The 25100-nt window shown below is 39.9% G+C and overlaps 1 protein-coding gene across 1 annotated transcript; it reads left to right on the forward strand.

Annotated features, from left to right (window-relative positions):
• The first annotated feature begins 500 nt into the window (after positions 1-500).
• On the forward strand, positions 501-21016 carry GKN2 (gastrokine 2). The gene is made up of 7 exons (XM_060188427.1): positions 501-527; positions 3979-4068; positions 14520-14573; positions 15030-15167; positions 17655-17765; positions 18411-18573; positions 20797-21016. The coding sequence occupies exons 1-7, from the start codon at positions 501-503 to the stop codon at positions 20877-20879; spliced, it is 666 nt and encodes a 221-aa protein (XP_060044410.1). The 3' UTR covers positions 20880-21016.
• The last annotated feature ends 4084 nt before the right edge of the window (positions 21017-25100 follow it).

Here is a 25100-nt window from a genome sequence, read left to right on the forward strand (position 1 = left end):
TGAAATATCTTCTAGTAAGGCTTTCAAAGAGTCTACAGCTGTTGGTGCCACTCTGTGCCACATACCTATATTCCTGCTATCCTTGAGCGCCTTCTTTTCCTGGAATCGTCAGTATGCTTTGTGTCTTGACTGTCCTCTCATCCTGGGGAGATAAGCTTTTGCTTTTCTTTAGTCAGTAATCTGCTATCTACTTTTTAAGACACTGCCCAAATAGCAGTGCTTCCACCACATCTTCTCTATATGCTAGTAGGAAATTTCATCCCCCCCACCCGACACTTACAAGTAAATCTTTGTTCTTTCATTTGTTTCTTGATCACTTGATTTCCAGAAAATATGTTAAAATAACACAAAGTTTTTTTAAATTTATTTTTTAGTGACTTAATAATGATTAATAAGATTGTGGGATAAGAGGGGTACAATTCCATACAGTTCCCACCACCAAAGTTCTGTATCCCCTCCCTCCTGTTAGAAGTTTCCCTATTCTTTATCCCTCTGCGAGCATGGACCTCTTTATGGGTGCTGAAGGTGTAAGACATGGCTTCTGTAATTGCTTCTTGGCTGGACATGAGCACTGATAGATTGATACATGTCTCCATCCTGTTTCTATCTTTCCCTAGTGGGGTAGGATTCTGGGGAGGTGAGGTTCCAGGACACATTAATGTTGTCTGCCCAGGGATTTCAGGGTGGCGTCATGGTAATGTCTGCAATTTGTTGGCTGAAAGGCAGTAAGATATAAAGCAGGAAAAATTGTTTAATAAACAGGAACCCCAAAATAGGAACAGAGAAGATGAAACTAGGGGCTTTTCGTGTGGTGGGAAGAATTAGGAAGTCTATTTTAGGTATGTTCCATGTAGCCCATGACTTCAGTAACTTTTGCCTGAGCCTGATAGCTAACATGTAGGTGGACTAAAAGTATTGTCTGGGAAGATAATGAACGTAATTTTTTTTTTTATCAGAAGAAAAGTGTAGGAACTGTAACTTGGGGAAACAAATACATGCAAAAACTGAAGCTAATAAGTTAATTGCTGCAATGGAAAACTGTGTCTTAGTAATCACAGATCTATAAATTTCCCTATTGGAAACCTTCTTGAATTCATTATTGCACATGGCTTATGAACTGCAATCACAGGATGGAGTTACATGACAATAAATCTTAATTCACTATCATCATCTCTTTCAAAATGTTGGCATGGGTGGATTAGGATAGCTGCAAAAAACATTTTGTTAGGTTTTAATGTGTCTGACAACGTCTTTCAAATTTAATCTTTCTTTCTTTCTTTCTTTCTTACTTTAAAAAAAGAGATATTAACAAAACCATAGGATAGGAGGGGTACAACTCCACACAGTTCCCACCACCAGATCTCTATATCCCATCCCCTCCCCTGATAGCTTTCCCATTCTTTACCCTCTGGGAGTATGGACCCAAGGTCATTGTGGGTTGCAGAAGGTGGAAGGTCTGACTTCTATAATTGTTTCCCAGGTGAACATGGGTGTTGACTGATCAGTCCATACTCCCAATCTGCCTCTCTCTTTCCCTAGTAGGGTGGGTCTCTAGGGAAGTGGAGCTCCAGAACACATTGGTGGGGTCGTCTGTCCAAGGAAGTCTGGTTGGCATCATGCTGGCATCTGGAACCTGGTGGCTGAAAAGAGAGTTAACATACAAAGCCAAACAAATTGTTAAAACAATTATGGACCTAAAGGCTGGAATAGTACAGATGAAGTGTTGAGGGGTACTCACTACAGACTATTGTGTACTTTTGCTTTCAGGTATATATTTTGCCCTAGTTTATGGATACATGTCAACATATGCTCTATCTCACAGGACCTAGTCTATATCTAGGTTTTTGGGACTTTGTTAGGAAGTGAACCACATGGAATAGAATTAGAGAATACTATGAAAGGAAAGGTCTCACCCGAGTAATGAAGCTGAAGGGTTGTCATTCCACACCTGAAGTCTCTGGACAGTCTGAAGTAAAGCATGCTGAGGTGGTGTTGATTAGGTTGTGATCAGCAGATGCAATGTTATTTGATATGAATTGAGAGAAGCATGCAGGAAAGTGCGCCCCACCCTAAGGTTCCAGGACTGGGGGAAATATAGGCTCTATAGTGGAAATGTGAGGTTTCTGCTGTCTTAGGGTTCAAGAAGACAATGGATAGTTATTGTGATCATCACATTATTTGGTAATCCGGTTAACTTTGAGAAGTCCCTTTGTTAGGGACTTTTGTATAACACCCAACATCTTGTATATAGCTGTGCTTCTGTTGCTTCTGTTCTCCCTGGTCTAAGCTTTTGAGAGAGTCAACATATCGAAGACTCAGCCTATGTATTAAAAAGACTCAAGTCTGTGTTTTAAAAAGTTTGAGACATACAATCAATTTTTTCCTCTCTCATATTAATTAAATAGTGATTTATATGACTGCAAATTAATAGGAGTGTACATAAACACCATTCTCACCACCAAAAGACTGTGTCCCATCCCACCCACCCACCTCTGCGCCCCGTCACCCCGGGAAGCCGAATGTCCACCCTCCCCCTCACCACAGGGTTTTTACCTTGGTGCCCTACTCTAGATTTAGTCAAATCCTGCTTTTAGTTTCCCTTTCTGTTCTTCTTTCTCAACTTCTGTTGATGAGTGGGATCATCCCATACTCATCTTTATCTTTCTGACTTAGCTCACTTAACATAATTCCTTCTAGCTCTGTCCAAGATGGGTCAGAGAAGGTGGGTTCATTGTTCTTAATAGCTGCATAGTATTCCATTGTGTATATATACCACAGCTTTCTCAGCTTTCTCATCTGTTGTTGGGCACCTGGGTTACTTCCAGCTATTAGCTGTTACGAACTGTGCTGCTATGAACATAGGTGTGCACGTATCTTTTTGGTTGGGTGTTAGGGAGCCCTTGGGTATATCCTCAGGAGAGGAATTACTGGGTCATAAGGAAGGTCCATGTCTAGCCTTGTGAGAGTTCTCCAGATTGCTCTCCACAGAGGCTGGACCAATTTACATTCCTACCAGCAGTGCAGAAGGTTTCATTTATTCCCACAGCCTCTCCAGCATTTGTTGCTGCTGTCCTTTTTGATGTATGCCATTCTCACAGGGGTGAGGTGGTATCTCAATGTTGTCTTTATTTGCATTTCTCTGACAATCAGCCACCTGGAGCAATTTTTTCATATGTTTGTTAGCCTTTTGGATCTCCTCTATAGTGAGTGTTTTGTTCATATCCTCTGCCCATTTTTGGATGGGGTCATTTGCTTTTTTGGTGCTAAGTTTGCTGAGCTCTTTGTATATTTTGGTGATTAGTCTCTTGTCTGATGTATGGCATGTGAAGATCTTCTCCCATTCTGTGAGGGGTCTCTTTGTTTGTGTGATAGTTTCTTTGGCTGTGCAGAAACTTTTCAATTTGATGTAGTCCCACTGGTTTGTTTCTGCTTTAGTCTTCCTTGCAGTTGGGTTTGTTTCATCAAAGATGTCCTTGAGGTTTAGGTGGGAAAGTGTTCCACCAATGTTTTCCTCTAAGTATTTGATAGTTTCTGGTCTAACAATCAGTTTCTTGATCCATTTGGAGTTGATTTTTGTTTCTGGTGAGATAAGGTGGTTCAGTTTCATTCTTCTGCATGTTTCAACCCAGTTTTCCCAGCACCATTTATTGAAGAGAGTCTCCTTCCTCCATTTAATACTTTGGGCCCCCTTATCAAATATTAGATGTCTATAGGTGTGGGTGTTTAGTTCTGGGCTTTCAATTCTGTTCCACTGGTCTGTGTGCCTACTTTTGTTCCAGTACCAGGCTGTTTTGATGATGATGGCCTTATAATATAGTTTGAGATCTAGGAGTGTGATCCCTCTATTTCTTTCTTTTCCTCAAGATGGTTTTGGTAATTATAGGTTTCTTCTGGTCAAATTTAATTTTCAGCTGCAAAGAGATCAGTAAGTCTGGGGCTAGGAACAGATATATCTGAATATGTATTTATATATTTTAGGAACTGGTGAATTTCTGTAATGTTTACACAACCTGGTACACCATGACCCAACCCCTGGAACCAGTGAATTTCTGTAATATCAAAGAATGGGTAACTTGTGAGGGTGGACTGGGTGTTAGTGCATTGGGTTAAGCTCACATAGTATGAAGCACAAAGTCCCACTCAAGGATCCCAGTTCGAGCCCGTGTGTGTGTGTGTGTGTGTGTGTGTGTGTGTGTGTGTGTGTGGTTGAGGAGGGGCAGAACAGACGTTTCACAAGCAGTGAAGCAGGTATGCGGGTGTCTTTCTTTCCCCCACCATATCTTCTCCCTTCACAATTTCTTCCTGAATAAATAAATAAATATAAAAAAAGTGATCAGAAGTATTCAGGAGAGCTGGAGGAGACAGCATAATGGTTATGCAAAAAGACTCTTATGCCTGAGGTTTTGAGGTCTCAAGTTCAGTCCTCAGCACTACCATCAACTAGAGCTGAGCAGTGCTCTGGTCTCTTTATCTACTTTTTTTTTAAATCTCCTTTTCTTTCTTTCTCATTAAAATAAAATAATTAAAAATAAAAGAAATATTCAATATGGCCTGGCCATAGACAGCAACTTCTATGGGTAAAAGAGAAGACATTATTCATTTATACAAAATTGTTATTTCAGTGCCTCTAATAATTCGAAGACCCTCTTCCATTGTTCTTTGTATGATAAATATGAATGTGTGAAAGGGATTTGGGAGGCAGAGTCAACCCTAATTACACCCTTTTCTTGTCCAAAGCCTCAAATCCCAAGGATGAATAAGTTCTTTAGTCCTTCCCATCTTGAAGTTTCAGTTTTATATATATTCTCCTGAATGAGAGGAAAAGAGAACACGTTGATTTTTTTTTTTGTTACCTCCATAGAGCCTAGACTATAGTAACACTTAGAAGATGTTCAGTACGAACCTACAGGGATGCAGAGGATACACATTACACAGGCTCCTATGCTGAATATGGGTCCCAGATCAAATCGATGGGGTTTACAGTCAACAATATTTATACACTTTTCCCATATTTGGGAGCTAATCCTTTCCCTGATCCAGCTTTCTAGCCCTTTTTCCAGCCATGACATCATCCCTCCAGATAATAACTTGGGTCCAACTGCATATCAGAGGTCAGGCTCAGGAAAAAACTAATGAAATCATGGACCCTTTGGAATATACTTGAAGTAGACCTACTAGGTGTTTCCAAAACTGAGACCCCCAAATCTTTATCTGCAGTATTCGGGCCTTTAGGTTCATGGTTAGTCAACAATCTGTTCCGCTTTATATGTTAAGTCTTTTTTCAGACACCAGGGTCCTGATGCTACCATGTTGCCAACTGGAATTCCCTGGACAGATGACCTCACTGATGTGTCCTGGAGCACTGCTTCCCTAGAGCCCTGCCCCACTAGGGAAAGAGAGAGAGAGAGAGAGAGGCTGGGAGTATGGATAGATCTGTTAAATGTCCATGTTCAGTGGGGAAGCAATTCCAGAAGTCAGACCCTCCACCTTCTGCATCCCATAATGATCCTGGGTCCATACTCCCAGACAGTTAAAGAATAGGAAAGCTATCAGGGAAAGGGATGGGATATGGAGTTATGGTGGTGGGAAATATACCCTTCTTAGCCTATGATCTTGCAGTGTTTCCATTTTATAAATAAAAATTAAAAAAAAGAAGATGCTCAGTAGCACAAGGGACATGCTCAAGCTGGAGGATTTAATCTGCATTGTCTGTATTAATTTCCCATATTATGAATGACTTGGAAGGGTTCTGTGTGCTAATGGCTCTAGAGACACACCAAAAGATTGCAACAATGTGGTGTGGCCCCAGTGCTCTGGGGCTAGAGCGGGGCAAATCAGCCCATGTGTAAATAAGACCTGCCCTGTCCTCAGAGTTTGATGCTGACCAGGCCAAGAACCAAGTTCCTATCATCTTTTTATCTGACTACACACACCCAAGGTCTTATTTTATCCCACACCCTATCTTGTCAAATGAAGTGGGAACTCCCTTTGTGGGGAAACAAATAAGGGATGCTGTGCCCCTATGGCTGATCTGGCTGGCTAGGCGGGTGTCCCCTTCCTCCCTCCCCACTCCATGTGTGTCCCTCCCAAAGCTCTGTGCCTTCCCCGAATAGAGACGGACTGGTCTTTGGTCAAGGGTATAGGAGTAGCAGTGCTCCCCTGCTAGAACCTCCAAACAAGCTCCCAGAATACATATAACCTCACTTTTCTGCTGATGCTTGTACGTCTGTCCACTTGCATTTGCCAAGCCTTCTGGACTCCTTCAAAGATAATGAGTGATGTCTCAGGTGGCTTATTAATGTGTCAGGTGGCTTATTAATCTTGAGTTTAAGACTGTTGTTAACAGTTAAAAAAAATCTTGCTAAAAGGAAGATGGTCTCCCGAGTTATGTATATGAAGTATATGTAAGCAGAGATGAAGAGAATGTGGAATAGTTGCATCTGGAAAAGTATTTCCATCCTGAAAAGGGTTTGGAGAAAGTATAACTATGTGAAGAACAGAAATCACAAAGTGATGGTAACATATTGCTTTAAAAGTTATCTCATAACTAATTCAGAAATAACTCATGATGACACTTATTCCTTGTCCAATGTTCATTTCATTTGAAGCGGTTTAGAGAGAAGAGTATAGAAGCACTTATGATTAAAGTGTAGTCTTTCAAAGTAACCATATCTGGAAAAAACTGAGCTGATCATTGCTTAATGGGTATAGTGCATTCTTGGCATGTGTGAGGCTCCAGGTTCGATCCCTGACACTGTATATGATGAGGCTTTCATCTCTCTCTTATCTGATAAATCAATCTTTTTTTTTTTTGATAAATCAATCTTTACAACAACAACAAAAGATGTAAAATAATCATTAGTAGATGAAGTCAGAACCAAAAATTTGAGGACTTATTTATGTGTTACAGCTGTGAGAGTCATGCTGGAACCCAGCTCCTGGGGCGACCCAGTAGCCTTTATACTGAAATTCTTCTCCTCCTCCTCCCCCTCCACCCCCTCCTCCTCCTTCTTTTTTTTTTTTTTTTTGTCCCCAGGGTTATTGCTGGGGCTCCTGGAGGCCATTTTTTTTTTTTCATTTTGTTGCCCTGGTTGTTTTATCATTGTTGTAGTTATTGTTATTATTGTTGTTGATGTCGTCGTTGTTAGATAGGACAGAGAGAAATGGAGAGAGGAAGGGAAGACAGAGGGGAAAGATAGACACCTGCAGACCTGCTTCACCGCCTGTGAAGAGACTCCCCTGCAGGTGGGGAGCGGGCTGGAACCAGGATCCTTGTGCGGGCCCTTGTGCTTTGCGTCAAGTGCGCTTAACCTGCTGGGCTACTGCCCCACCCCCACTGAACTTCTTGGACCTCCTTGACAGAAGAGGCTCAAGCAAAGGTCTTGCCCTCAGCCCACTAAGCAATGAAGTATGATTCTGCGAATTGTTGTGTTTTCTTCAGAGGTCTGATCTAAATTGAGTTCTTTATTTTCTGCTTATTTTCTTTTTCATTTCATTATTTCTTCTTCTTTTTAAAAAATATTTTTTTATTTATTATTGGATAGAGACAGAGAAATTGAGTGGGAAAGAAAAGTAATGTAGAGATACCTGCAGACCTGCTTCATCAATCATGAAGCTTTCCCCCTCTAGGTGGGGACCAGGGGCTTGAACCCAGGTCCTTGTGCACTTTAATGTGTGTGTTTAAGCAGGTGTGCCACTGCCTGACCCCCCCCTTTTTTTGGCCAGAGCACAGCTCAGCACTGGTTTGTGGTGGTGCTGGGGATTGAACCTCGGTCTTTGGAGCTTCAGGCAGAGAGCCTCTTTGTATAACCATTATGCTATCTACCCTCACCCTCTTCTGCATTTTTTATTAGTGATTTAATAAAGACTTACACAATCATAATATTATAGAGGTAAAGTTCCACACCATACCCTCCACCAAAGTTCTGTGTGGTTTCCATTTCTAAACCTGGGTAAAAAAATTCACACACATATATGTGTATAATCTTTTTTTAAAAAAAGCTTTTTGTTATATTTATTTATTGAATAGAGACAATCAGAAATTTAGAGGAAGGGAGAGGTGGAAAAGGAGACAGAGACACCCTTGCAGCATTGCTTTGCCACTCACACAGCTCCCCCTGCAGGAGGGGACTGGGGGCTTGAACCTGGGTCCTGGTGCGCTGTAACATGTGTACTCAAACCAGATGTACCACCAACTGGGCCCTCTGTGTAATCCTTTCATTTCAGAAGAACGTTTCCTCAGATGAAGGTATTAGATCCTCAGAGGTACCTCAGAAATTCTGATTTTCTAGGTTTATTTAGCTACATACTCTTCCTAATCATACTCTTGCTTTCAGTTCCTGAAACTAATTAGACATATTCACTGCGACTTACTCTTGAGTGTAACTTTCCTTCAGAGTCCTTACTGGGTTTGAATAAAGAACCAGTTCCCCTTATTCAGGTCTGATTTGTTTTTTTTGCTTGCACTTCAGCATTGATTAGCCAGACATACAAGCCTTTATTCATGCTGTCATATTAAAAAACAATTATTGAGTAGCAATTCATCATGCTCCAGCTAATATAATGCCCCTATTACGCACACATGCTACAGAAGACTACAAGATATGAACCAATCAGCACCCACACTTCAAAATCCCGGCATCTGTATGAGAAAGAGGGATGGCCTTATGGGCTTATGACTAGTAGAGCCACACAGGATTCACACTTAGAAGAAAGCCCTGTTTTGGGATTTAAGGCTTTTTGATTGCTATCTTAAAATTCTTAATGCTATTTTTGATTAATTGATTGTGTGTGTGTATGTTTAAAGTCTGATGGGACAATGGGCTATACAGTGGGGGCTTGGAATTTTGGTTCAGGTGTGGTCCTACTTCTTGCCTCTCCCCACTTCTGTGGATGGGCTCTTGATCATCCACCCTTTCCCTTCACTGGTGGGGCCCACTACAGTCCGAGGACATGCAAACCTGCATACATATTTACAGGGTGGTAGGGTCCTGGTGCCTGGAGCACTGGTACTGACTTTGAAAATGCTCCCATGAAAAAGGGAGCATGACTATAAAGAGCAAAGTAAATGCAACACCATGGGCTGAGAAGAAAAGGAAAGTGTGGCATATAGAAAAGGTTTTCTATTTGTTTTTCTGAACAAGAAATTCCATCTTTTTATTTTGTAAATTATGTAGCTGACCTTGATAGGAGGCAAGATGAACTCATGGTGTGGATACACCAAAGGCAGGCTAGAAGGTCAGGTTCTGAGATGCTTTGCAAAATATCCAAGGACAGATGACAGGTAAGAAGAGATTAGTATTTTCCTGTAAACCTGAAGCCTGTATTCTTTGCTTCTACCTTACAATTTCTTCAAATGAGCAGTAAAGACAAAATATTCAGGAAAGCCTGAGCTGTGTAAGCTGCAGTAGTTACAGAGGCTTCGTGTTGAAAATGGACCCTTGGCTGAGCTCTGTGAGTCAACGTCAACATGAATAAGTAGGGATGAAGGGCCTGGTCACTCCTGCCTAGGGGAGCAGCAGAAGCTAGTGATGTTAATTGGGATTTCAGTGAATGTGAGAAAACCACATTATATACTGCATTTTTTTTTAATGCAGTGCCAGGGAATAATCCCAGGACACCATGTTCTCTGTTGTTGAAATGCCTCAGTCTAAATTTTATTTTGCTGTACTTTTTATTTTTACTTTTTGCCTCCAGGGTTGTCACTGGGGCTTGGTGCCTGCACTACGAATCCACTGCTCCTGGAGGTTATTTTTTCACTTTTGTTGCCTTGTTGTTTTATTTTTGTTGTGGTTATTATTGTTGTTATTGATGTCATTGTTGTTGGATAGGACAGAGAAAAATGGAGAGAGGAGGGGAAGACAGAGAGGGGGAGAGAAAGATAGACATCTGCTTCACCGCTTGTGAGGCGACCCCCCTGCAAGTGGGGAGCCGGGGTCTCGAACTGGGATCCTTACGCAGGTCCATGCGTTTGGTGCCATGTGCGCTTAACCCATTGCGCTACCACCCGACCCCCTTTGCTGTACTTTTTATGAAAGAGAGACTTAAATGTCAAAGATCTAAATACACCAATAAATGACAAAAATTGTTTGACATGATCTTAAAATACATCAGGTTAAATCTATGGGAAATGTAATTAGATGTGTGAAATCTGGAGTTAGATTGGGCTTAAATCCCAACTCTTATCCCTAGAAACTGTGTAACACCCGAGAATTGCTTAATTACTGTGCCTTAGTTTCCTAATCTGTAAAATGGGACATGAACATAAGGTAGCCTATGTGTCTATTATAAGAATCAAATGTATCAATCAATACAAAGAGTTTAGAAAATATAGTATTGTTAGATCTGTAAACTCAGCATTTCTTTCAACAGGCTGTGTATAGTGTAGTAGTTCTGAAAGAAAATCTTAATAAAAAAAAATCTATCTTATATCCACCTAAGCAGGCACACCAGAGTCAGAGAACTCCAGTGTGCTAGGCAACCTCCAAATTGTCCAAATTTCCACTACTTACTTATTTATTTTACTTATGCTAGTTGTCTATTTCTTTTTCTTTTACAAAAGCACCACTCTTCTTTGGCTAGGGTAGTACTAGGGATTGAACCTGTGACTTCTTGCATGTAGGTCTTGAACACATATATTTTCCCAGTCCTGATTTTTAATGTGTTCGTTTTTATATTATTATTATTTTGCTACTATTGCTGGGGGTTCACTGCTTTGGCCTGACTTTTTCAGAGAAGTGAGGAGAGACACCACAGCACCAGAGCTTCCTCCAGTACAGTAGCGGTCAGGCCAAGCCTGGATCAAGCATATGGCAAAGTAGGCACACTATCCAGATGAGCTATTCTGTCAAATCCTTGCTTTTAAGTTTTAAAATTTTTTAGTTTGTGATTAATAGTGGGTTGCAAGATTGTAAGATTGCATTCACCATCAAAGTTCTGAGTTCCCAGCTTTCTATCTCCCAATGATCACTCCTATCATTCTCACAAAATCTTAGAGTTTCTTTGCTTCTGTTTTTTTTTTCCTTATTGTGGTTGTTTGCAAGTTCATGTGTATTAATTCTCTGGATTCCACATATGACTGAAACCATTTGATCATTGTCTTTCATCTCTTTGTTTATTTTGCCATCCTACCTTTAATTTTAAAAAATATATTCATTTATTTTATGAAATAGGGAGGTGGCGCACCAGCTTAAGCACACATAGTATGAAGCAGGACTCTGGTTTGACGTCCCAGTTTCCCAGCAGGTCTACAGGTCTGCAGGTCTGTATTTCTCTCTCTTTTTCTCTTTCAAAAAAAAAAAAAGAATAAATGGCCACAGGAGCAGTGAATTTGTAGTGTAGGCACCAAACCCCAGTGGTAACCCCTGGAGGAAAAAAAACTCTCATTTTTAAGCTGCTAGTTAGGAAGTCATTCCAATGGTAGAATAAGGGCACCATTTATGTTATTATTATTATTATTATTATTATTACTACATACTATAGTGAGTCTCGATATAACAATTTTGCAGTTTACAGATGGTGTTTATTTTTGTATCTCCCAGCTTCTGAATTTAGAATCACACCCTAATACTAGTCATTTTAAGTTGTGGCCTTGTAAAATTTGCACTAGTTACTAGTTTTATTATCTCTTATTTTCTATAAGAAAATTTACTGATGCACTTCAAATGGTCAAACATAACTTTGAGTTCACATGACAGTTTGGTCAAGGCTTATTGTAAAATTGTGTTTAATCCTGGTGATTTGGTAATGTTCTTTGTACCTTGTTCTTTACAAATCTCTGGAAATTCTAAAGTGAGAGAGATAATCTGCCTTTTACCCCCCCCCCCCAACCCTACCCCCATCACTATCCTTACCTCTAGTCTCATGTCCATTTCTTGGGTAGAAAAATTTGACAAGAAGGTTCAGGGATGAAAAGAAACTCATTGGGGGGGCCTCATTCAGGTGTTGGTTGTGTGTCTCGTGGGGAAGGACTTTGCCACTAAAATAGCTATTATAACAGAAATATGACCTGCTTGTCTATAAATGTGCAGAACTAGCATCTTGTAATATTTTTAAAGGGTGGAAATTGAGATTTCAAGTGCAACACAGAACAGATAAGCAGAAAATATTTACAGAGTGACCAAGCTGAGAATTTTCACTATTGACTAAGGAACTTCATTATTATCAGGTTATGTGGTTGGGTCTCAGTCCTGATAAATGAGTTTGCTGGGGTGTGTCAGTGATACCCTTGGCCTTTTCCAAAGTGATCACTGCCTAAGGAGACTTCCCCCAACTTAAAGCCAATATATAGGGGAGAAATTGGACTAAGCAGCCTCAGTCACTCTGGCACCTTCTTTTCTTCAGGAAAAATGAAAACCCCTGTGAGTATTTGTTTATACTTCTTTGTACTTTTTGAGACTGATTTGCAGAGTGTTCACATAACCAATGTGTCTTGGATTGCAGAGGTCTTAGACAAACACTGTACACGTTTCTAAGTGTCTGTAATTGACTTAATCTTATCTTTAGTGAGGACTGTATTGAATATTACATATTTGCCATGGTCCATTTTAGGGATATTTATGAAAAGTGAAGAGAAAAAGTTCCAGCAATATCTCAAGATTTTAGTTTGAAAGATTTAAAAAGAGAATTTCCTTATTATGAATTTGGAAGGGAATGTAGGTATTTTAGGGTAGTTGAATTTACTATTTAAAAAAGAAGAGACTATTAAAACAATATTGATGTCATTGACAATAGTACTGATAAAAAGAGGAACTGCCATTTCCCAAGGCATACTAGATTCTATGCTGAACATAGTCACTCCATTGTATAGATGAAGAGTCTGAGTCACAGAGGAGTGTGATTTCCCCAAGCTAGTAAATGCGGGGGCTAGGTTTGAAATTTGCCCTTGGTAGGTCCCACTTATAGGAGAAATTCTGGCAAAATTTAAATGATCTAAGTGTCTTCAGGAATCACCCACATTGTCTAAAGACAGAGAGTCCCTGCCATGGTACCTACCCTTTCAGCCAATGCCAGCTTCATGTGGTTCTACGTTTAAATATTACATGGACAGTCAGTTCTGTTCCAACCCAGAATGAAACCTCTCGCCTCAACCTCTAACGTTTATTCTCATTCAACTACTGAGAGGGAAAGAAAGTTAACAACAACTTCCCCCATAAAGTGTTTAAGATTGTGAATTTCAGAGTTTGTTCTTCTAGGTGTCACTTGATATTCTAAGAGGAGAATGTATATTCTTAATGTACAAACCTATAACCAGTTTGTTAACTACATGTTTGTTATTTGGAGTGAAAGAAGTCTAACCACAAAGGCCATCAGTCTTTCATGATTGTTCAGACTTCTGTATTTAACATTGAGTAGGATACATAAGTTATTAGGTCTGGCCTGGCTTTAGAAAAGATGTATCCTGAACAAGTGGACAGGTTGGGTATCATCACAGAAATCTTTGTTAAACATCCCACACCTACTCACCCGAAGTTAAATGTTATGGATGCAAAAAAATTATACTGACTGTTATTAACATTATTTTCCATTCCTGCAGACCCCCTTTATTAGCAGTTCTTAGTAATAGAAAGTGTACTGTATTGTGCTATTTACAAGAGAGCTCAGAACCAGAGTTAGCATACTGGATGAGACACTTAGCTAATCACAGAGAAATGTCAGAACACCCTTAATGTGAGTCTTCTAGCCTGCTGACCCAACACTTGGCCAATGTTTTGTAGGAGAATATGAAAGTTTTCTTTGATGTCATCCTTAAAAATTAATAATGCCCCCAAGTATCATATTTTCAGTTTCCCTTATTTTTTTTATCTTTATTTATTTATTGGAAAGAGACAGCCAGAAATTGAGAGCGAAGGGAGTGGGAGAGAAAGAGAGAGAGAGAGAGAGAGAGAGAGAGAGAGAGTCCTGCAGCGTTGCCTCACTTGCAAAGCTTTCTGCCTGTAGGTGGGGGCTGGGGACTAGAACCCAGGTCCTTGCTCATTATGACATGTGCACTCAACCAGGTTCACAACCTCCCAGTTCCTCATAGTGTCCCTTAAAAAGTCATTCTATCTGTTCCCCACCAATCCATTTTAAATCTGTTTTACCCTCTTAATTTCAAGGACTTTTTCTTTTTTCTTTTTCTTTTTTCTAACCAGAGCAGACAACCTGACCCCTACAATAATCAGTGCAAGTCAAACCACAGTATACTTAATAAAAAAATCTCTTTCCTCCTTGTTCTGTTTGTCCTGGCATGAGAACACATCATATCTAGAAAGTCATGATTTTGGGAAGGGTTGGGAACTGGGTGACCAAGATAAAAGATCGTGTGTTTGACAAATGGAATGAGTGCAATAAATGCCTGTGGAATGAGTTGGTATATATATTTCACAATTTGAAAATGAACTCTTAACCACCGTGGCCATGGACCAGTCTCTCTAGGTGCATTTTTCTGAGGCATTTAGATTTATCCTGTCTATTTTTCCCTCATGTCTATCCTTGGTGACTAACCTATATGGAATGGAAATAATTGTTCTGTTTTACAGGTGGCATTTCTGGTGGTGCTGGCCATCTTTGGGATTCAGTCTCATGGACATGAGGTGAAGTGATTTACTATGGATTTGTGTGTCTTGTAGATATTGGGAAAGGAAATACAAGATAATTTGAAGGACAGTAAAAAAATCTACTATGATCTAATTGAGATAGAATTTGGAATTGAGAGTCCTAGTGTGATCAATTTTTCAGAAATAACTAATAATACAATGAGATTGGTTATTTCATCACAGCTATAACACCTTAAAATGGGACCCATTGCTTAAAATATGGTCAGTCTTATTTCTCCTGTAACGCCACAGCTTCTCTCATATGTAATAGTAAACTATGAGAAAGCTTTGCATTCTTGTTCTAGCATGGACTTTTACCTAGTATCCCAGTGGAGAGGTTTCTGATTTCAATTTCTTGGTTTTAGCAGGTAGAAGGCCTTATTGTATTAGGATGGTTGCTCTCAATGACTATGGTTTATGTAAAAAAACTTTATATCCTTGTTGTCACTCTAGGTTTTGAACATCATCAGTCCAGCCAACAATGGTGTCAATTTACAGGAGACAGTGACAATTGATAATGAAAAAAATACTGCCATCATTAACATTCATGCAGGCTCCTGCTCCTCTACCACAATTTTTGACTACAAACATGTAAGTATGAAGGGAATTTTTGCATTCTTTAAACCTAGTTTTTTTTAAGACTTTAAAAAAATATTTATTTATTTCCTTTTGTTGTTTTATTGTTGTAGTTATTATTGTTATTGATGTCATCATTGTTGGATAGGACAGAGAGAAATGGAGAGAGGAGGGGAAGACAGAAGGGGAGAAACAGACAGACACCTGCAGACCTGCTTCACAGCCTATGAAGCGACTCCTCTGCAGGTGGGGAGCCGGGGGCCCAAACCAGGATCCTTATGCCTCTCCTTGTGCTTTGTGCCTCGTGCTCTTAACCTGCTGCGCTTCCGCCCAATTCCCTAAACCTAGTTTTTTAAAGGACAAAGAAGCAGCTACTTAGTGTGTATGTATTTGAATAACAAGATCTGTGTCCACAGCTCTGTCAGAATGTTTGTAATTCTTCTCTCTTTTGATTAGGAAAAAAAAAATCCTTAAGGAAGAAAAATCTGGAAAAGGAAAATTTATGAGGAAAACTGAGTGGTTTGCTTGGCTTTTCCAAGTGGAAATTGGAAGTGTGATAATACTGTCTCACTATAGCTTCAGAAAGTATCTATAAGAGCTACAATGGCTTAAAACAATGCCTGGCACAGATTCTCAAAAATGTTTTTGAAGGAATAAATGGACAAATTTGGGTTCCTTATTCAGAAAATATTATGCAGGGCTGGGAAGACAGCATAATGGTTATACAAAAACCTTTTATGCCTGAGGATCCAGTGTCCAAGGTTCAGTCCCCAGCACCACTGTAAACCTGAGTTGAGCAGCACTCTGGTCTCCCTCTAAGTATCTTTCTCTTTCTTATTTTGCCTCCAGGGTTATCTCTGGGGCTTGATGCCTACACTGCAAATCCACTGCTCCTGGTAGCCATCTTTCCCTCCATTTTATTGGATAGGACAGAGAGAAATTGAGAGGGGAGGGGAAGATATGGCAAGGGAGAGAAAGACACTTGCAGCAGTTTTACTGCTTGTGAAGCACCCCCCCCCCCCGCAAGGGTGGGGCGAGATGGAAGCTTGAACTGGAATCCTTGCGTGGGTTCTTGTGCTTCCTACTATGTGCACTTAACCCATTGCACCACCACCTGACCCCCTCTCTGTTAGGGAGGTGTATATATTCTGATGCATGTGCCAGGGATCAAATCTCAGATCTCATGGATCCAAGTTGCTACTCTATTCTCTGTGTCACCTCCCAGGCCACCAAAAGTTTCATAATAGTGGTGGAGAGAGATAATAGGCTGGTAGAGGATATGGTTTTCTGGCAGTTATCATGAGGAGATACGAAGCTGAACATCTCCGAGAATAGTCTTGTAAATCAACACTTTCCCCAATAAAGTGAATTAAACACAGTAGAGTGGCAAGGGTTAAATCGTCTCCTGTTTCCTCAGTCTGCCTTTGAGTTTTATGAACCTGAAATTACTTAGAAATGAAAAATAGGAGCCAAAATGGTTTCTATTACATACAGTCTTAGGGGCTATACAATTATTTGAAACTCTAACAAAATAGTCCTTTCTGGATTAAGATTTGATTGCCTCAGGGTTCGGTTCTCCAGTCCTGACCTTCTTTTGTCCTGCCAACCCCAACTTTCTCAGCCTATCACTCTCCAGCCAATAGAGGATGGCAAAGAAGGCAAAAATAGAGGAAATAATGTTTGCCTGTTGGGGGTGAGGATTCACATCATTGAGGTTGGGTATGAACTTTTTTAGAAGGCTTTCTAAGCAGCATTGCCCAACAGGACTTTCTGTAAAGGTAAAAATGTTCTTTTAAAATTTTTATTTATTTATTTATTTTGGATATAGAGAGGGAGAAATTGAGGAGGAAGGAAAAGAAAAAGAGAGAGCATTGCAGCACTGTTGCACCATTCATGACCCCCTCTCCCCCACGTATGGGAACTAAGAGCTTAAACCAGGGTCTTTTACCATTGTAACTTATGCACCCTCCTAGGTGTGCTACTGCCCCCCCCCTCCGCGAAATGTTCTTTATCTGTATTTTTTAGTAGGGTCGCCATTAGCCACTGTGACTAAGCAACATTTAAAACGTTTGACAGAGGAAGTTTAAAGTTTTATTTTATTTGTATTTAAAGAACCACATGCAGATAATAGCTAATGTTTACAAAGCACAGTTCTAAAGAATATTAGACTTATTACAATTTCAGGAAAAGGCAGAACGAAATCAGTAGAAAAGTAAATTTATATCTTCTCGATCTTTCAAACCCTGAGCTGCAGACTCTAGTTCCACAACTTAAAAAGTAGAGTACAAATCATGAATTTGTACCATTTCCAAGAGATAGGAACAAATTCAAAAATAAAATCAAACTGCTGCTGAACGGAGAGAAGAGACTGCAGACGGCTAAGCAGCCACATGCACTCACGATGTCTACTCCAGGCTTTCCTCCAAGGCTCACATGACATGCGTAGCAATTCAGAACCCAGGAAACTGAGGCCAGGAAATAACTGTACTTTTTCTTTTTCAGGGCTACATTGCTTCCAGAGTGCTGTCCCGAAGAGCCTGCTACATCATGAAGTTAGACCACAAAATCATCCCTGCTCTGGACCAGCTCAAACGTTACATCTACGAGAGGCAGGTAATCTTGGTGTGCCATTAAATATTCTTTGCTCTTGAGCAAGGGAACCCTGGAGCTCACTGAGAAATGAAGAGGGTGAGGGAGCACTCATGATATGGTAACTTACTATGGACACAAAACCCTCAGTTTATGAAAGTGCTTTCATATCTATCTATCTATCTATCTATCTATTTATTTATTTTAAGGATAGGAGTACAGCTTCTAGCTATAGAGCTACCACATGGCTCCCAACAAAAGAACTTACAACCGATTTCATTAGACAGTCTTTCTCCCAGAGTGGGACTTTAAGAAATAGTGATTAGAAGAAAAATGAGTGAAGTTATAATATTCTATGGTACAATCAAGACAGAGAAGTGAGAATGACAAATGCTGCATGAGGTTGAAGACTTGAGGCTCACTTCTCCTTCTTTGTGTATCCACCACCTGCACCACGTTTGGTTTGAGATCCACCCTCACTGGGTTTCTCATTTACCAGAAAGGGAATGACGTTAGCAATAATGAGGCTTCTTTGCAAACCATATTCTGAGGAAGAGAGGATGTCTTGGGACTCTTGACCACTTTCTGCCTAAGCTTTTGAAAAAGAATAGCAGTCATTCTTTGGAAAATAGAGCACTAGTTTATGTCCACTTTTAAACTCTCCTCTAGGCAATGAACAACATGTTCTCCAGCAAGTACACCTGGTTCAAGTACAACCCTCTGCAGTCTTTCCTCACCAATGTGGATTGGTTCATATTCGGGTCTCCCATTGAGAAGCTCTGCAGACATATCCCCCTGTATAAAGCGGAAGTGATTGAAAAACCAAAGTCACGTGAGTAGCGGGGAAATAGCCCCTCACCAAATGCTTTCTGAAAGCCTCTTGGTGCCAGGCACTCTGCTAGATGGCATGTGAAATTTGCAGGAAAGTAAAACATAACTCTGTTCAGTTTGATTTTGGAATTAAGTACCTACAACGTGTGGAGCTTGTACTGCATATCAGGAGGATGCAGAAATGACATACATCGTTGAGAAGTCAAATTAATACAGGGGCTAGAATTGACAAGATTCTTAGCTACAAAGAAGAATAATTGGATTATTTTGCTTTTTCACAAGAATTTCAGATAGGAAAACAAATCTTCTAGGCCCTTAGAATAACCTATTTTAGATATGGCAATAAGGAAGAAATTATGAATTATTTTTAGAGAATAGAATGGTAATTTACAGTGGTTGGGGAAAGAGGAAGTGGGATAATGTAGGTTAAAGGGAACAAATTTCAATTGCAAAAACAGTGTCCTGAGTATCTAGTATATTAATTATAGTTAGTTAACATAGTATCGTTACATGAAACTTGCTAAAAGTGGTCCTTAAACATTTTCACCACAAAAAAGTTTACTTATGATAACCATTAAATTGGTGGATGTGTTGCCTCAATCTTGAATTTTACTTTGCAAGGTATGTGTAGATTAAATCATTACCCTGTACAATTTAGGTCTATATAAATATATTAATAACTATTCCCTGATAAACTTGAAAAATTCTCAGAACACAACATAGAACTGGCTCAAGAAAGAATGGGCAAAAATGCACTGATAGAGAATAGACATCCTGATTCTTCCAAATGACATACAACATTAAAGTCATCATTGGTATTTTTATATAAGTCTCAAAAAAAGTTTATGAGTGAGAAAAAGACCAGAGTGCCACCCAGCTCTGACATAGATGGTCCAGAGATCAAGTCTGTGCACAATTCTTTATTCCACCACTCAGATAGCTCTCCAGTCTACATGAAGTTTCTAAATATGGCTGAATGATCAAATAAAAAGTAGGTTGTATGGGAGTTGGGCAGTAGCGCAGTGGTTAAGCCCAGGTCGTGCGAAGCACAAGGAGCATCATGAGGATCCCGGTTCAAGCCCCCGGCTCCCCACCTGCAGGGGAAGTGCCTCACAAGCGGTGAAGCAGGTCTGCAGGTGTCTATCTTTCTCTTCCCCCCTCTCTGTCTCTCCCTCCTCTCTCCATTTCTCTCTGTCCTATCCAACAATGACAACATAAATAACAACAACAATAATAACTACAACAATAAAAAAACAAGGACAACAGAAAGGGAAAATGAATAAATAAATAAATATTTAAAACAGTAGGCTGCGACACTGATAATATACAACAAAATATATTCCCTTCAGTAGGGCTGGTAGATCTCCTGAAGTACTAGGCACAAGATCCTAGGTTCAGACCGTGGCACCACATGGGAGCATCATGAAAAGTACAAAAGGGAGCTTCATGTCTAGGGGAGTAGTGCTATGTTTGCTCTCTCTCTCTCTCTCTCTCTCTCTCTCTGTTTCCCTCTGTCTTCCATCTCTTGCCTTTCTCCCCATTCTCTCTTTCTCTAGAATAAGGGATGAATACAAATTGACCCAGGTCATCCACTCAGTGGTGGCATCACACACATCAAGTTCATTGTCTCATGCCAGAAAAAAAGAAGAAAGGAATTAGCAGTTACTGCATTTCTGTAAATCAGAAATTTATTTTTAACCAAGTTAATTTTGTTTTAATAAGTTCATATTCACTAATAATAAATTATGATAATATATTCATTATATATCAACATGTATTATGATTTGTATATTATATATTTATAATATCTTTATACTTTATTATATAATTATATAGTTATATGATATAGTAGTATTTACATAATATTTATATTTCCTATCTACATAATATTACATTTTATAAATGTATCATAATGTATATGTTATATTATAAATATATCATATGATAACATAATGTCATAATATTATAACATAATAATATAATACAATATAATAAACATCAGCATGCATCAATGCCAAATGCCAGTATCAGTCTAGTCTAAGTCAGACAACTCTTCTAGGAAGTATCAGTCTTATTTATGCAGTACAAAAGTAGTTAAAATCTTGGGTAACAAGACATTACATGTATGGCATTTTTAAAGGCATTTATAATAAGGCATTGGTTTGTAGCACTCTAATAATATATTTCTTACTGCTTTTTGTTTAAAAAAATTTTCCCTTTTCAGATACTACTGGTGCTGGAGCCTGTGCCAAGGCTGGGCTTCTGGGCATCTTTGGAATTTCCGTCTGCACAGATCTTCACTTTTAGGCCTCATCCCACTGGTTCCATCTTTTCAAAGAAGTGCACCCTGGTTTCCACTCAGCAACCAAATTAAACTCTTCCTCAATACTTCCAAATTAATTTCAAGGTTCAATAGTAAAACATAAATGCTATATTTACAGATACTGAGTGTTTGCATTTTTTTTGTAAGCAATGAAGGAAGTCAATTGATGTTTGTGTCAATATATAGCAGGGACAAAATTACCAGAATCTCAAGTAAAGTGTATAAAATGTGAAACAACAACAACAGCAACAACAACACCTCATATAGCTGGATGCAAGTCTTTACTTTTACATCTGGCTACTAGCCAGGTTACCCATCCATTCTTGCAATGCTCCAGGCAGCCTGGGTGAAACAGGGGCTATAAGTGGTTATGGCTTCCAAGGGTTGAGGGTGGGATTTTGATTAACACTTGCCAAACCACTCTATTGCTCAGATGAAGGAAAATATCCACTCAGACAAAGCATCCAACTTGGAGGCCCATTCACAGTTCTTTTAGGAAGTACTTTGTATCTCAATAGATTAGTAACTTCAATTGTAATGAACATTATTAATTTACATCCAGGTGAGCTGCAGGCATGAGAACCAACTATAATATCTGTTGACTGCACATTCCCATTTATACTCGCTCCTGTCAGAAATTTCAGTTCAGTTCATCTTTTCTTCTTTTCTGCTCACTCTGGGACAAAATATATCATAATATTATTCATTAAAATTGAATTTACTAATTCCTTCTTTCCTTTCTTCCTTTCTCCCTTCCTTCTTTTCTCTCCCAGTCTTTCTCTTCCTTCCTTCCTTCCTTCCTTCCTTCCTTCCTTCCTTCCTTCCTTCCTTTCCTCTCTCTCTCTCTCTCTCTCTCTCCCTCTCTTTCTTTCTTTCTTTCTTTTTGCCTCCAGGGTTATCACTGGGGCTCGGTGCCTGCACTACAAATCCATTGCTCTTGGAGGCCATTTTTTTTTTCCATTTTGGTTGCCCTAGTTGTTCTATTTATTGTTGCTGGATAGGACAGAGAGAAATTGATAGAAGAGGGAAAGACAAGAGAGGGAGAGAGAAAGATAGACACCTGCAGACCTGCTTCACCGCTTGTGAAGTGACTCCTTGCAGATGGGGAGCTGGGAGCTTGAACTGTGATCCTTGTGCTGCTCCTTGCACTTTGTACCATGTACACTTAACCCACTGCGCTACCACCTCCCCCACCCCATTCTTTCTTTCTTAATTGCTATTAGGGTTATTACTGGGGCTTGATGCCAACACATGAATCCATAACTCTTGGCAGCCATTTTCCCTTTCTACTTTCTTTTTATAGGACAGAGAGAAATTGGGAGTGGAGGAGGAGACAGAGAGGGAGAAAGATAGACACCTACAGACCTGCTTCAACATTTGTGAAGTGTCCCCCATGTAGGTGGGGAGTGGGGGCTCAAACCCAGGCTCTTGTGCATGGTAACGTGTACTTAATCAGGTGTGCCGCTTCCTGGCCCCCGGTATTTCCATTTTTTATTTAGGAATTCTCCAAGTTGCTATCACTAGTGACTGTACCTGTTTTCAGTCCTACCAGCAGTGTAACAGAGTTCCTCGAGAAAGTGAGACATTTATAAAAGAACATTTGATAACAGTAAAGAGTATATAATAAAGTGGCAAATGAATGGTGGAGTACAGTTTTTGCAAATGATGGAGTTCAAAATAAATTAAAATTAATTAACTGAACAAGAGTTGGTGGTGAGACTTACTGTCTGTCTTGCCTAGAAGACAGCAGTATTCTGGTCTAAGTGCTTGAAGGTGGTCAGAGTCTTTCTGTCTGTCTGTCTCTGTCCATCTCTCACCTACCATATCTCAACTTTTCTCTCTAGAAGTCCTTCTCAGAACACTGACTTTCCTTACAATGATAATACTGAGGACAGTATGCCCCCCAAACCCCCATCTTTTTTTTTTTTTAGTTATTTATAAAGTGGAAACACTGACAAGACCATAGGATAAGAGGGGTATAATTCCACATAGTACCCACCACCAAAACTCCGCAGCCCGTTCCCTCCCCTGACAGCTTTCCTATTCTTTCTCCCTTTGGGAGCATGGACCCAGCTCTGGGCAGCACCGGTGCTGAGCTGCACCATTTTGGCGATTTCACCTTAAGTGCAGCAAGCAAGTAACATTGTTGCTAGTGCCAGAAGAGACAGGGGCTTAAAATCTCTCAGTCTTTGACTCAGGGAGACTTTAGCCTTCTGAATTTAAAGCAAGGACACAACATGAAACAGGGCATTTGTGACCACAAGATAGCTCAAAACAACCATGCCCCCCCCCACCCCATTATGGTGTGCAGAAGGTGGAAGGTCTGGCTTCTGTAATTGCTTCCCCCCGACTCCCATCTTCTTAACTTCATCATAACAGACAAAGAGAAGAAAGAGATTGTTCTTAGTTCCACTTTGAAACTAGTTTTTATTTAAAAAAAAATCTGTGAAAAGATCCCTAATTGAATCACATCAGGTGAATTCTGACTCCTATGGCTAACATGTGCAGAGAGATTATGACTGACATTTTCTTCTGGAATCTACTGTTTAAAAATACATTATTCTTGGGAGTCAGGTGGTAGCGCAGCGGTTAAGCGCAGGTGGCACAAAGTGCAAGGACCGGTGTAAGGATCCTGGTTTGAGCTCCAGGCTACCCACCTGCAGGGGGATCGCTTGACAAGCGGTGAAGCAGGTCTACAGGTGTCTATCTTTCTCTCTCCCTCTCTGTCTTCCCCTCCTCTCTCCATTCTCTCTGTCCTATCCAACAATTACTACATCAATAATAACTACAACAATAAAATAACAAGGACAACTAAAGGGAATAAATAAATAATAAAAAATACATTATTCTCGTCCCCACCTGCAGGGGAAAGCTTTATGAGTGGTGAAGCAGGGCTACAGGTGTCTCTCTGTCTCTCTCCCTCTTTAACACCCCCTCCCTCTTGATTTTATCCAATAAAGATAATAAAAAATTAAAAAAATACATCATTCTTATTAAAGTTCATGATGTTGTTTCTATTTTAAGCAGAGCCCTGGATCCTACTTTTTTCCTATTCCTTCTTTCTTTCAGGCAGTTAACACTGTCCATTGTTGGCACTGGGTTTAAGAAAAGGCTTTGGCACATGTATCAAAATGGAAGCTCCAAGGAAGTTTGCATTCTGCTAAACTGTTCTCAGAAGGAACCCCTTTTAAGAGTTGGGAAGAAAATATCTAGACTCTTCAAATTTCTATTTGTCTTGAGGTATTTTCTAGCTTTTATCTTTTTTTATTATTTATCTTTTATTATTTCTTTTTTCCTTTTGTTGCCCTTGTTTTATTATTGTTGTAGTTATTGTTGTTGTTGGATAGGACAGAGAGAAATGGAGAGAGGAGGGGAAGACAGAAAGGGGAAGAGAAAGATAGACACCTACAGACCTGCTTCACCGCCTGTGAAGTGGCTCCCCTGCAGGTGGGGCAGGGGCTCAAACCAGGATCCTTAAGCCAGTCTGTGTGCTTCGTGCCATGTGCGCTTAACCCGCTGTGCCACCGCCCAACTCTGGCTTTTATCATTATTATTATTATTGTTATTATTATTATTACCAGAGCACTGCTCCGTTCTGGCTTATGGTGCTGGGGGGGGGGGGCTTGAACCTGGGACTTTGGAGCCTCAGGTATGAGAGTCTGTTTGCATAACTATTATACTATCTATCATCTGCCCTCTAGCTTTTATCTTTGAGTATCTTTTAAAAAAATTTCTTTATTGGGGAATTAATATTTTACATTTGACAGTAAATACAATAGTTTGTACATGCATAACGTTTCCCAGTTCTCCATATAACAATACAACCCCCCAAGGTCCTCTGTCATCCTTCTTGGACCTGTATTCTTCACCCCCCCACCTCAGAGTCTTATACTTTGGTGCAATATGCCAATTCCAGTTCAGGTTCTACTTGTGTTTTCTCTTCTGATCTTCTTTTTCAACTTCTGCTGAGAGGGAAATCATTTCATATTCATCCTTCTGTTTCTGACTTATTTCACTTAACATGAATTTTTCAAGGTCCATCCAAGATGGGTTGAAAACAGTGAAGTCACCATTTTTCACAGCTGAGTAGTATTCCATTGTGTATATATACCACAACTTGCTCAGCCACTCATCTGTTGTTGGACACCTGGGTGGCTTTCAGGTTTTGGCTATTACAAATTGTGCTGCTAAGAACATATGTGTCC

Source organism: Erinaceus europaeus, chromosome 3, assembly GCF_950295315.1.
Source record: "Erinaceus europaeus chromosome 3, mEriEur2.1, whole genome shotgun sequence".
NCBI lineage: Eukaryota > Metazoa > Chordata > Mammalia > Eulipotyphla > Erinaceidae > Erinaceus > Erinaceus europaeus.

Coding starts and splice junctions, on each gene's coding strand:
- GKN2 (XM_060188427.1), top strand. CDS start 501: ATGGACCTCTTTATGGGTGCTGAAGGT. Junction 4,069..14,519: donor TCTGTAATATCAAAGAATGG/GTAACTTGTGAG, acceptor TCTGTTTTACAG/GTGGCATTTCTGGTGGTGCT. Junction 14,574..15,029: donor TTCAGTCTCATGGACATGAG/GTGAAGTGATTT, acceptor TTGTCACTCTAG/GTTTTGAACATCATCAGTCC.